Genomic DNA, 13976 nt, shown 5'->3' on the forward strand with positions numbered 1-13976 from the left:
CCATAACAACCACAGTTTTCAACACTTCTTATTATCACCTAAATCAGTTGGTTCAATGCTCTAGCTTGACTTTTTCCAGAATAACCCTTCAGCTTTTTTCTCTAGCAACTATTATTCTTTTATCCAAACTTCTTCACTTCATTTCTTATAGCATTTACTTCTAACTCCAACATCATAATAAGTTGACAATGGTTATAAATCTAGCGTCCATAAAGATTTACGCTCGGACATCGTCGGTTACCCACGGTATATATTCCGTACATACTACATTATCTAGGTAACCGACGATGACCCTCGGAGTGTCTGTCAGTTTGTCTGTCTGTCCGTTCCTAAAAATTGTTTCCTGAGATCGCTTTTCCATCAAATCATTTCCATCATTTTACTTAAAATAGAGAAAAGTTGAAACATTACTTATAAATATTCATCCTGAGAAAATTGACTCTTCTGATTATTTCTTGTATAAGCATAATTTCATTACTAGGCAAGGAAACTTAATACATTACTAAGATATATACAAACTAAGAACTCAAAAGATTTAAGTTCATTCATGTCATTCATTCATTCAATGGTATAATTCAAAAACTTAGTAGTAGTCAAGTTTCGCAAAATATAATTAAAAACAAGACATAAAAGATAATGTTTCATTAAGATTCGAACCTACAACCTTAATTTTAAACTAAGAGTTTTAACTCTTTTTTCCCGAGGCTAGTTAGGAAAGTGTTGTGTCTGAAACTTTTAAGTTATACATAAACCATGAATACGGTTTTGCCATACTTTAAAATCCGTCAGTTTCACTTTGGAATCTAATTATAACCGACAATATAGCTATTGATAGATTGATTATTTTAATATCGGTAATATATAGTAGGTAATTGTTGTGTGGCGTTAAGCATTGTTGACTTTCTATCATTTGCTTCATGCCATTACAGAAAATCGTTTATTCTACTTCGTGCCCCGTCCGTTACAACTATGATGTCCATGTATGTATGACTTCTTCTGTTCTGAGAGTATATTAACGCCATGAACACGACATGCACGTGTGTGTATGTGTCCGTGTCCAGGTTGAAACGTATAAACGGCATGTACGTGTATATGTTTTTTTGTGTCCAGGTTGCAAAATAACCACTTCTGAGAGCAGTCATTATTTACATAATAATAAAATTGAATAGCAGTTATAGAACTTTTGAACATTTCTTGTAATTGTCTTTTTTCTTCGTTCCTATATGTTTCCGTATGAGAAAGAAAATGTTTTTGTTGTACAAAAAAAAGAGCAAAAAAACTGTGTCTTAAAAATTTCTTTAATGCACATGTGTATAAGATATATCTTCATGCAAAATGATCTTGCCTTATCATGTGATCGATTTGTCAATAAACTTGAATTATCACTGTAACCTATCTGCACTAAGGATTTTGAACTTCACTTAGTCATGTTCACCAAGCACGTGGATTGATTCAGAATGATACGAAAATATTTAAATTTGTCGCATTTTTGTTATATTGTCACGTTTGACTTTATATATTTTTAAAGCATGGCATTCTAGCTGTCTGTTCGTTTAAACCGTTGAACTATCGGACTTGTCTATAGAACCGCAGAAATGCTTATGTTACAGGTGTTAGATTGATAGCGGAAGAAGAAAATATCTTGCCTTGATTTCTTTCGTTGTAAAAGGCCGACAGACCTTGTGCCATTGTATTAAGATGTAATGTTATTTCATTTGACCTCAGTGAATTTGTTAACGCGTAGAAGACATTATTAGAACTGTCTTTTTATTCTGGATATTCTAGATCATTACACGTTTAAAGTAATATTGCAAAGAAATAACCAGAAACAACGCTTTATGAGTAAGCAAGTTTTAATAAATTGCTAGACAAATATGTTTTCTTTTAAGTGTAAATGAAAGGGGTGGTAGTTCTATTATCGTACCATTGGTATAAATCAATTAATGCTTGTTCTGAGAAAAGAAAAATAGCAGTGTAAACTAAGAAGATAAGTTCTTGTATTTAACAATTAAAACATGGTTTATCTTAAATCATACTAGTCGATCAATTTACCTTAAGTTAAGTATTATTAAGTTTATTTTCTATTGAAAAGGTGTGTCTTCTTTTGTTTCAATATATACTTTAATACATTGTTGAATGTTTGATTTTTCATTTATACAGCTGGAATATTTATGTTCCGACGTCTGTGTGTATGGTATTTTCTATCCAGTCATAGAAGTAGTTCATGTTAGTATAGAGACCTGGGTATCTTATATCCCCGCACTGATAACCAATTGAAACAACGCCCGTCTGTATCCAATGGTCGTTATGGTAACAAATTAGTGGCCCGCCAGAATCGCCCTGAAATTGACGATTAAACTATATTTATCATATCAGCTTGGTATAGATTAATAAATAAATCTACATCAATAAATGCAAATTGTATTTAAAAAATAAATGATTTTTATATGATATAGTTGCTGACAGACATATATAATTTTGCTCTATGTCTCGAAGAGTTCAGTGTCGAAGCTTTATATGTGAGGCATATGATATTTTTAATCAAGTCTTGCCTTGCAAGCGTCTACTCCAGTTCGATCAGCTCTTGCGCATATCACCGACTCTTGAATAGAAACGAATTGCTTCGCCTCGTGGTCATCCGGCAAACTTTCATAAATATTTCTACATTCATCTCTTGGTACGATCCTCAATTCCGCCGAGTTAGGAAGCTCTACACCAACGCCTTCTACAATATATAATACACTATACTTTGTAAAATGCACATGAACTAGTAAAACACGTTTATGTCACAACGGTCATGCAAAACGTGATTAAATATAGTCGGACTGTACCCTTTTATAAAGGCTTATGTATAACATCAGTTTTCAGAAAAAAAAATAGTATATGTCGTGCTGCCTTCATTAAATGTAGGAAAATTCCGTAATATTGGATCTGTTCTTGACATCAAATCATATAAGTCACACATACGGCTCGCTCCGACAGAAATATGTAAAATGTTTTTTACAAATTCATAAGCTAACACTGCAGCTTGAGTTAGTGATCTCCATTGATTATGAAGAGTACATGTAATTATAAGGAAATTATATAAACTATTTGCAAAACTCCGAAGAAATAAAAAATATTACCGACGTCAACAAGTCCCCATCCAGTTGTTAAGCACGGTGTTCCGTCAGGTACTGTGTAGTTTGGTTCTAAACATATAGTGTTCACATAGTCTGATAACACGACTGGTATGTTCAACTTAAGGAGTACAATATCATTTAGGATCGCATGATCAAATGAAACTGAAAAATAGAAAAGATATATCAAACTTTGATATCTTTAGAGACAAAATATTTGCAGTTTGACGCTAGAAACAATATGCAAATTGATGATGATATGTCTTTGTAAATATAATGTTTATTTTGTCACAGACTCAATCAAACAGAGTCTGCAATTTTCATGTAATTTTGTTTAAATGCTTCCGAGTGATCACTGTTTTTAGATTTTTTACATCAATTTTATCCGATAAACGATTTAATTAAGGACAACAAATAATCTAGTTTTGTTTTACTTATCAAGAAACGGTATTATGTATCATATGCTATACCAATATTTTAGTCAAGTTCTCAATTGTTCTATAGATCATAATTACATGTATTATCTTACGAATAAAATCCGGATGTTTGACGAGTTTATCGATGTAAAGAAACTGTTCTGTTCCGTCCATTATACCTTGATAGTGTTCACCAAGAACTACTACCCAATTATCTTTATTAGATAGTCCCTCACCAGCCATATCACTGAAACGAAATTTCATTTATTTAATGGAAAATAATGTTTGTAAACAAACTTTATCGGTCACATATATTGCTCGATTCTTAAATATAAAAAGACACTTCGGAAAATGAACACATACGAGTAATGTTGAGGCGTCAAACCGTTAGATTTGGTGTCTAATTTACGCCATGTCGTTTTTTTTTAATTCTTAAGCTTTAGCTGTTGTGTTTTAGGAGCGAAAAAAGCGAAAGTACGACTCGACTGAAATCATCCAAAAATAATATAATTCTTTGAACTTTGACAATTTATGTTTTCCTTTTGTTCACATGAAATTTGTTCTATATGCCTGATGAATGAATAAAAATCTTGAAATTTTAAGCTGTAATTTCACAGAAATTGTTCAACATTAAATGTGCGCCGTCATGTTGATGTACGAACTGATAAATGCGGCTATAGAGTTCTTTCCAATGTAAAGAATAATGCTTACTCAAAACAGTGAGCTGCTGACACCACCCATTGCGGGTGTATAAGGGAGCCTCCGCATAAATGAGGCAGTCCTGAATTGTCTGTAAATTCGTGAGAAGCCATAAAATGCAACGACACTAGCCAAGGCCATTCTCCCGGAAGTGACGCATCTCCACCAACGACACGTTTCCGGCGATCATTATGGCGGGCAGCAACTCTCGTCTTGCCACACGAGTCAAGAATGTCTTAACGGAAAAAAAAATAATGAAAGAATAAGCATGTTTCTCTAACATGAATTTTTCGAGGAAAAATCTAATTTATTTCACAACACTAGATCGATAGCTCAGGGACTGGCCCACGTACTTTTGGTCCAACCATTTTGTATGTACACTTGATTATGTTTGTAAAATTATGAAATTGTATATTTTGTGTATATATTTGTTATATAAAATATTATTAAACTAAGATCTATAGCTTTTTATCAAATATGATTTTTTAATGGAAACGTTCTTGTTTAATTTGAAATGACTACAATTATATCGAGTCTATTTCAATAGATGTTTAGTAAATTATTAGAAATGACAGTTGACAGACATGATTATTGTATACATGTCATTAAAGTGTTCTTTGGGAATTTCAACGTTTTCAACAATGTCTCTTCGCTTTTGTCTTCATTTTTGACAATATGTTCTGAATGTTTCTTTCAAGACGTCAATAATCATTATAGCGTTTAATAATACATGACGTATATGTGCCTATATGTATATAAACATGTAAAGAGATGTTATTTCTATTGTAATTATTAGTCATACGTACAATGGAATATTTTACGCAAGCAAGTAATATGCTACTTATAACTAATCTTCATGATGAAAGAAAAACAATCTTACTCAACATTATTTCCAGTCAACTTATTTGGCGTTAATCTCAAAACATATACATATATCTTACCATGTGTATCCAAAGCATCTGAAAATTAAAGATTGTTTGAAATCAAACACAGTCTGATAATGTTCTATGGAATGTTTCAAATATGACATCTTTATGCATATCCTATAACATAAGCTGTTGATTACATGGAGAATAACAATATTTCTTAGGTGTCAGATTGTACACATTTTGTTTCGAAATAATGTTTTATTATTTATGTTAAATTTCGGTTAAGTTCTAGTGCAATCACTCGGCGTAAAAATTTGAAATGAAGATTTGAAGATTTGTCACTAAATCAAACTTTGAAACTTTCATTATGTATTGATATGGAACTTTACCACAGCCGTAGAACGTCACGTGATACTGATTTGGAGTTATCATTGTCAGTTGGTCGACTTCAACATCTCCAATATGAACGTCAGGGAAAGCTATATGATTAGGGTTAGGGCTATACACGGCGAAACAAGAGGCTCGGATTGGGAATGAGTCATCGTCTATCAGCAGCTCGCTTGTACCCGACTCGATAGTAAATAACTAAATAATATGTGTAATACTAAATAACTAAATAAGATATGTAATAAACACCACGTACAGACAATGTATTTTTGTTTTCTTGTTTCTTTATCGATTTTAGAATTACCAGTTTTGAAATTTCAAGGTTATTATTAGATATTAGTGGTATTGTAAATAATATACTAGTTTTGTATATTGAATATATTGAATAGCTATTACACAGATTAATAGACAAATTTAGATTGATGTAAAGATGATACGCATATAGACATCAACATAATTATAATATCGAAATAATATAGGGATACGTTAATATATTTACACGGGATAAAGGAGACTATTTTAGCTTTCTAGTGATTGTTTGACAGTGATTATCTTACTTTTGTTTTCCCATTGTATTCTAGTCTATCGTTGGGACCAAAGTTACAATTTCTACTTGCTGCCATTGCGAATACAGGAATACCCGTAACGTCGTTCTGATTCATTGATATCTTCACAGAGGACACGATCTTTTCTTTATCAAACATGAACTTCTTCCACGTGTCTTGTTCCTCTAACAACAGAGTTGCCAGTTCCACCTGACACGCGCTTCTATCTATTAACAATAATAAATAGCATCCGCTTATAAAAATTCAATGATTTTGCTACTAGCTTATTTAACAGATACTGAAATATGGATAATCTGTAAATTAATATTATAGAGGACTTTCATCAACCCCTTATGCTTTACATGTATGTTACAAAATGCATTTTTGAGAAATAAATAATTTTTTTTCTTAAAAACAGAATATTAAATATGTAAGCATGGTAGAATGCAAGAATATATTGCATTCATTTTGAATGATAAAACTAACATGAACCCGAAAAAGATGTCCTATTTTGTTTTGCTTGTTTACTTAAATCTTTTAAGGATATGTTTTCAAAGCGGACACAAAATACATATTATTAGCAAACAGTTGAGAAAATGTTGCATCATATATTGAAAGTATGTAACATGCATGTTTTACCACAGCCTAGAAGCTCAAATCTCATTGACGTATCATCGCCGACCCTTCTAGTAGGTACAACCCTAACACACCTTGCAAAAACTGCATCGTCAAATACAACAGTATTTGTCGAATTCACGTACAAGTTACCAACAAATTCCTGTAAAATCAAGGACAATATCACAATTATCAAATACAAGGAAATGATAGTTTGGTAAACGTTAAATAAGACTCATTATAAAATGCTTTATTTGTCTTTTTTCTACTTTGACTTGTATGCATTTAAAACATTATAACAATGTAACTTGTAAAATATATTTAAATAGTGTCATACAAGAAGGAATAATAATATTGCAGTATGACAACACAATGACCTGTCCCAATTTCATAAGCGTTTTTTTTTTTTTGGAACCCTTCGAAAATTGAGTGAAATCAAAAATTTGAGACTGCATAGTTCCAGAATATAGTGCCTTCGGTTGAACTATACATCAACCTCTTAGTTGAAATACCGATTGATAATTATTTCGAATATATGCTAGCTTTGGTTGATAACCATGGGATTTTCTTTTAAATATTTTAGTGGAAATTTATAAATATGAAGTGGTTTCATCAAGCGGTTATTCCCATGAGGATGTATAAGGATTAAAGAGATGTGACATGATGATTCCTAAAAGTAACTATTGCTTACGGCACTTATCAATTCTGTATTTTTCATTGACCTTACAAAATTGGTGATTCTTTACACAGTAGATGTTGGGTTATCGCTCTATAGTGAATTCAGGCATCAACTGAACAAGAATTTAAAGAAAAACAGATGTCAAGAAACTTCGTATTACCACACTGTTTCCTTCATTGTCTGTAATGGGTATGAATTGTATACAGTCCTCACTATGTAGAACACGGTAATGCGTCACCCTTGAAATGGAGTTTGGGCTCCCTTGTGTAATAATACCTGTTACCAGCATTGGACGCTCGAATTCAACCTGTATTATACATTTAAAAGTTTTATCAATTTTAAACGAATAAAAGTATGCACATGTTTCTTTCATACAGGTTTATTTGCTGCCCTCAATACGCACATACATCTGTTTAAGGTGAAATATCACATTTAGTAGAAAATAAAGAATATTTATACTAACGTAAATATTTTATTAAAGTCTATCGTTGTACTGCTACACTAATTACCTGAATATAAGACCTGTCATGAAGTGTATTTGTATCTAATGTCATCTGATCATTTGCATGTTGTTCTCGGGGTCCGATACCATCAAATGTTTGCCGAGAATCGTCTCGGGAACTGACGGTAAAACCAACCTGGATATTTTATAGAATCCCTGGCAATGCAAGTGGTGAGCTACAGTGGTAGTCATCATTGGTGACGAGTTCACATTCTAAAAATTAATCCATAAAAGATTACAAACATTGGTAATTTCAGATACAAATTTATTTATTTATTTTATTTGTTTATTTTTACCTAACATAGATAAATTCGAAATTAATTAACATCAAAAAAATTAATCAATTCGCTTATGGAAAATTGCCTTATAGCGTTACGCGCGCGGACTTAGAGAGCAGCTTGACAATACAAATCCTCTTTTTTGTTCCCACGATTTGAATTTTTTATCAAACTACATGTATATTGAAGTCCTTTGTATTCAAATAATCAAGGGTTTTAGCCCAATAAAATGAAAAATAAATATAAATATGGCTTAGGCTAATATCGTGCTTAGTCTTTGATTAGTAACTATCTTTTTTTATAAATTACGTTTAGTATTTTAATACAGAAGAATCTGTTCTGTTTATTTATAAGCTCCATGTTACAATTACACTTAAGCTCTTATTCGGCTTTACGAGCGTTGATGAATGCTTGTGAGTTAAGACTGCCACGATAAACTCGTCTTTCCTTTTTAAAATTTCCCTTGGTAATTCAAAAGTATGATGAAACACCAATCTTCATCTACAGATATTGTTTCGTGACACAAATGCTTATACTTTAAACATTAGACCCTGAATCTCTTTTTGTTAAATTATTACAGCTGTGTGACATGGAGAGTATATCAAAGTTAAAAATGTGAAATTTAATGGAACGAAAAGTATCTCACACATGTGTTTTTTTCTTATATACTTTTATGTGTCACATCTTTGACATAGGCAATATTACCTAGTATTATTTACAAGATCTGAGTTGTTGTTATACGAGCACAGTAAATTAAATAGATATTATTTCAAAGTAAATTTTAAACTGATCTTGTAGATCCCATGTGTTCAAACATTTTAGAAGTTATTTACTATAAAGTCTTCACTTAATGCCTAATTAATTAATAAATAACGACGTGAGCGTGCTCTTAACCAGAAGTTAATGGAAACACTTACAGAATCAAGTATTTATTTTTATATATTAAGCCTTATTATGTCCATATCAATTTCTTTGTCACAGAATACAAAACATTGCTACTTGCCATATATATGTATATAACCAAATATAACAATATTTTTGTCAAATATACATTTTGTCTGAAACGTCAATTTTTAGAGTAAATGGTGTATTGAAATATCATAATAATATAAAACAAACATCTGTGTTAACCAAATACTAGCACTGCGAAAAATATACTGATATACGGGAATATACGGTCCCGTATTTTTTACATATACGGGCGTGTACGGAATGTATTTGTCGAATATACGGACCAAGTATACGAGTCCGTATAGGGAACACCAGGTATACGGAAAGTCCGTATATGCATCAGGCTATAGTAGATTTACGTACTTTTAATGTAAAATCATACAGAATTGTTTGACTTATAGTAAAATTTAATAGCAGAAATGATTCATTGCAATGGAACTGGCTATTATGATATACTGTATCTCAAATCAAACTTGAATTTTGAAGTATGAAGAAATAATAATTTGTGAATATGTTCTTCTTCTTCAGACACTTCTTGGTACATATTTTGCGACTGTTTATAAAGGAAAATAAAAAAAACTGTAAAATCATGAATATTGCTTATAACTTTGATTGCAAGATCCTAAATGTTTACATTAGGTCCTACAATAGAAATACATTGCCTTTAAAAGAAAGAACACTGATATTTATTTAAGATTGATTTTAGTTTCATCATTTAAATAAACTCATTAAGCATATCATTTATACGTTTGTCTATATTTCCAAATTAACACTATACAGGATAGGAAGATCCTGCAATATATCTTACTTTAAATATTGCACATGTGTAAGAACACCAAATATATACAAGTATTTTGTTTTGTAAAACTGAACATTTAGTCTTCCAATGACGTAATATCTGTAAAAAGAATACAAACAACATGACATTTGTAAATTCGTAAATTTGAATAGATAAATATCATATTTCATTAGATCACGAACGGATATTACAATGTTTTAATAAAACCATTTTCAATAATTTTTGCTCATATATCTAAAGTGGCAGCTGCTTGAAGGGCAATCAGGCAAAGTAATTATCATGTTTACAGTTCCATCTTCAACAAAAAAATACAATGTACATTTTTCATTCTTTCGACGTCAAGCAAGTGTGTTTGTTCTAATGGCCTTTTCTTGTCATGGTAATGAACTTGCGGGCAATTTGTATAGGAACTATTAATTAGAATGCCCATTCTTTCTCAGTTCAATACAGCGACCAATTTATCACCTTCCTTTCTTAATCAAAACTGATATGATTGGACATGGCAGCGAAATGAAAATGACATTTCTTATCTTTTAAGTTAACGTTTGACCGCAAACTTTATGAATACTGAAGCAAAACAAAAATTTTATTTACTTTTTCTTTAATATTGATTAATATTCGCTTGTGTGCCTGTCACAAGTTTGCCCCCATAGGTAAAAGAGGTTTGATATAGCAATCAAGTTTTGACTGAAGTAATTCTTCTTCAAACAGTGACAATAAATAATATCGTATGCATAATATATGCACATTGTCAAAAATCAAATACTTCACTTATCAAAACTTCTGCCGTACTGCATTGTTTTATTCGAAAGTAAGAAAAATCATTTATTTTAGCATTGCTTTATTTTTTTTAAGAAAATGTAATGTAAGAATATATCAAGTTGAACTTTAACTGTAGCCTCGTTCAATATAATTTCTGCTTTTTTTACTATGAACAAAATGAAATAAGCACAGATGCTCTCAAGTGTAATAATGTATTGCAAACGAACTGTCATCCAGAACTTTACTGACGTAATGGGCATGTGTTTTACGTCATACCAGAGACAAGATGAGACTGATCGTTTTACTGTGTATGAATATAAATGTTGACAAGAGTTTTCTATGAGATTGTTTTTGGTAATAAAGCACTCGGTCCTTTACAGGTAACAGTGTTAAGCCTTTTCGACGGGAATTTCATTGCACTTTTTATTATAAGTGATGAAATTAAGAAATGATGCCGTTTGAAAAATAATCGAAAATCGCTTAATTGTCATGGATAATGATTCAATTTAATTGCTCGGAATTACCAGTTTGTTTAACCTATTAATATATCTTCAGTCGTCTAATTTATTCTTGATACGCCAGCTGTTATTAGTGTCAGTGATACTTAATGTTTCAAACGGTCATATAAGCAAGATTTATTCAATAGATATGGAAACTGCCATCAATGGACAGGGTGAAAGAGGGTATTATAGAAATCTTAAATCGGTTACATTGTAATAATAACATTAAACTTATATTCGTTTCAATTAAGATTTATCTGACAGCTTTTAAGAACAATTTGAACAACTGAATTTTCTTAATTTTCATTATGATACATCATTAAAGCTGTTCAAGTGTTTTAAACAGTTCTTGGATGATGCATCAGAATATAATAAGAAAATGATAAAAGTTGATTGGGCCTTATACTTGTACTGGGAGGAGTACAATGGGGTTAAATAAGTCATGGTTGATTAAAAAATCTCGATTAAGATGTTGATAAACGATGTATTAGAAAGTGATAAAGATAGATGTCATGAATGGAAAGCACCGATTGCAACGACGGTATTGATATTGAAGTTTCTCCCTCCGCATCCGGGGATCGTGATTAATGTAATTAAGTGGAAAAATCACGCAAAATTGAACATTATTCAAAAGAATCTGTTTTTGAAAGGAAAAATAAACATCTACAACTTCATCTGTCAAAAGGACTAGTCTAAAACTAGATAAATCATGCCTGTATACTTGTAGTTCAGTACATTTTATATGTCAAGCAACTGCTTTAAATGTAGGAAGTTGCCACCTTTCTTAATTGCATATTGTACAGTATGTAACTAAGCATAGAATTAGGAAGTATTGCTTCAAATTATCTCCAGTTTATAATATAATATTATTTTCTCTTGTTCTTGTGAATAGTAGTGACAGAAATATATATTGGCCAAAAAATAAGGATTGGCAAGCTATAAACGGGCCGCAAACACATTTCTGCCCAATCAGGTGTATCAAATAATTAAACTGGTAGTTCAACTTCAGATGTGATGAATCAGCAAGAAAAGACGGATACACTTGATGCTTCGAATGGATAGACGTTAAAGTAATTGGAAATTATGTAGCTTTAAATTTGTTGATATAATACTAAATACAAAAATAGAAAATGTTGAACTATAAGTGCCTGAATACTTGTTTATTACTCCAAAAGAATTGATTGTATCAAAATGACATTGAACAAGTAAATTATCAACGTACACTCACTTTGATCATATATGCGTGTGGTTTTGTTTTATATGTGATAATACAATAGGTGCGTCGGACCACTGTAGTTGAACTAATAAAAACCGTTCGGTTATTCACTCTTTGTTAATGAACTGTTCTTTCATAGTTTAGTAAACAAGCATCGTAACTATGCCGGCCCATGAGGTTGCTGCTACATAAGTATCATACTTTTTGATTTTTGGAGATATTTTGTAGAAAGTTATACAATTCCAAACAACCATACTTTAACAAAATTGTCAACAAAGTTAACATATGCATGCATATCAAGATGGGTATATATATTAGTTTGCTTTCCATATTATTTATCATTTCACATTTTACAGTCAACATACATGTATATGTTTGAAATGATATTGTGTTGATACATTCATGTTTTGCTATACAAAAATCAAAAAATGAATATTATTCAGATTATCGGATGCTTTGTCCCATAATTGATGTTACTTACAATTATTTCACCAGAGTTCAGGACAATTTTAAAATCTTTGAAATATATATTTTCATGTCCATGCTTACCCAGTTTTGGCGAATATTTTCTTGAATACCTGAAAATCTGTATCTGAATTATCTATGATAACATTTATTTATCTATCAACGTAAATAAATCGGCGTCCAGGTTCTAACATGATCAATCTGACCTAAAGTTTAAATTTTAATGTGAAATGGCGCTTCTACGGCAGATTCAATGTATAACATATGGATAATTTCCTCGAGATGATTATAAAGTAGTATTACAATGATAAACCAATGTGTTTTTTTTTCTTCTGAATACAAAAACAAAGCTTTACGAGTAGACTTGCAGTATCAGTAATAAATTAATCTGCTAAATTGGCATTTTTTAAAAAAAATCAAATCTAATTTACTGTTGTTTTTTTTACAAATCAAATCTCTTAACATTAATTGATTCTGTTCAACTTGACAAGATACTTCGAAGTATAGATTCACATCTTAGATTTGCCTACAAATGTCATTTGATAATAATATATATACATTTGAGGACAATGGAAATAAGATGTTTAAAATGCTTCAGAGATATCGAAAATAACATAAATACCACGGTGTTATAATAAATTTAAACTATATCAAAATTTATATCAATATTTTATCAACATATTCATATACGTGTATATATACCAATATATTTAATTATTTATCCACTGGTATCTAAAAGAAATCTTACCCGTTTTATTGTTCTACAAATTGTTGTATCCAATACCATAAATATTTGACATAATGCAAGCAATCTTGAAGTCCACATTTTACTTTTTTATACTTTGTTCAAGTTCACATAGGTCCTATCAACAAGAAAGTTCGTTTATTCTCTAAAGACAGTCTCTCCGCATCATCAATAAAAGTTCCATCGAACAGATGTCACGTGTCTATCTTTTAATAGCTTTCGCATGCTGAGCTTATTTTGATACGGTAATACGATAGGTTAGTTCTACGAGTGACTTATATATCTTTTGAAACATTATTTACTAAACGTATTCACATGTATAATACCCTGAGATACATACAATCTTAATGATATAATATATCATAGCAAGATACTTTTTATATAAGAGATCATCAATTCCATTGTTAAGGCGTTCAAAGTCAAATGGTT

General features: G+C 31.0%; 1 protein-coding gene across 1 annotated transcript; it reads right to left on the minus strand.

Annotated features, from left to right (window-relative positions):
- Window positions 1-1835: 1835 nt before the first annotated feature.
- On the minus strand, window positions 1836-13700 carry LOC132739061 (plasminogen-like). The gene is made up of 12 exons (XM_060726711.1): window positions 13551-13700; window positions 7839-8044; window positions 7490-7636; window positions 6675-6813; window positions 6048-6262; window positions 5493-5688; window positions 5176-5193; window positions 4247-4469; window positions 3649-3782; window positions 3126-3284; window positions 2553-2725; window positions 1836-2340 (listed from the first exon to the last, which is right to left on the minus strand). The coding sequence occupies exons 2-12, from the start codon at window positions 7881-7883 to the stop codon at window positions 2170-2172; spliced, it is 1620 nt and encodes a 539-aa protein (XP_060582694.1). The 5' UTR covers window positions 7884-8044; window positions 13551-13700; the 3' UTR covers window positions 1836-2169.
- Window positions 13701-13976: the final 276 nt, after the last annotated feature.

The sequence above is a fragment of the Ruditapes philippinarum genome, unplaced genomic scaffold, assembly GCF_026571515.1.
Source record: "Ruditapes philippinarum isolate M1 unplaced genomic scaffold, ASM2657151v2 ctg1595_1_1_1_1, whole genome shotgun sequence".
NCBI classification, from domain to species: domain Eukaryota; kingdom Metazoa; phylum Mollusca; class Bivalvia; order Venerida; family Veneridae; genus Ruditapes; species Ruditapes philippinarum.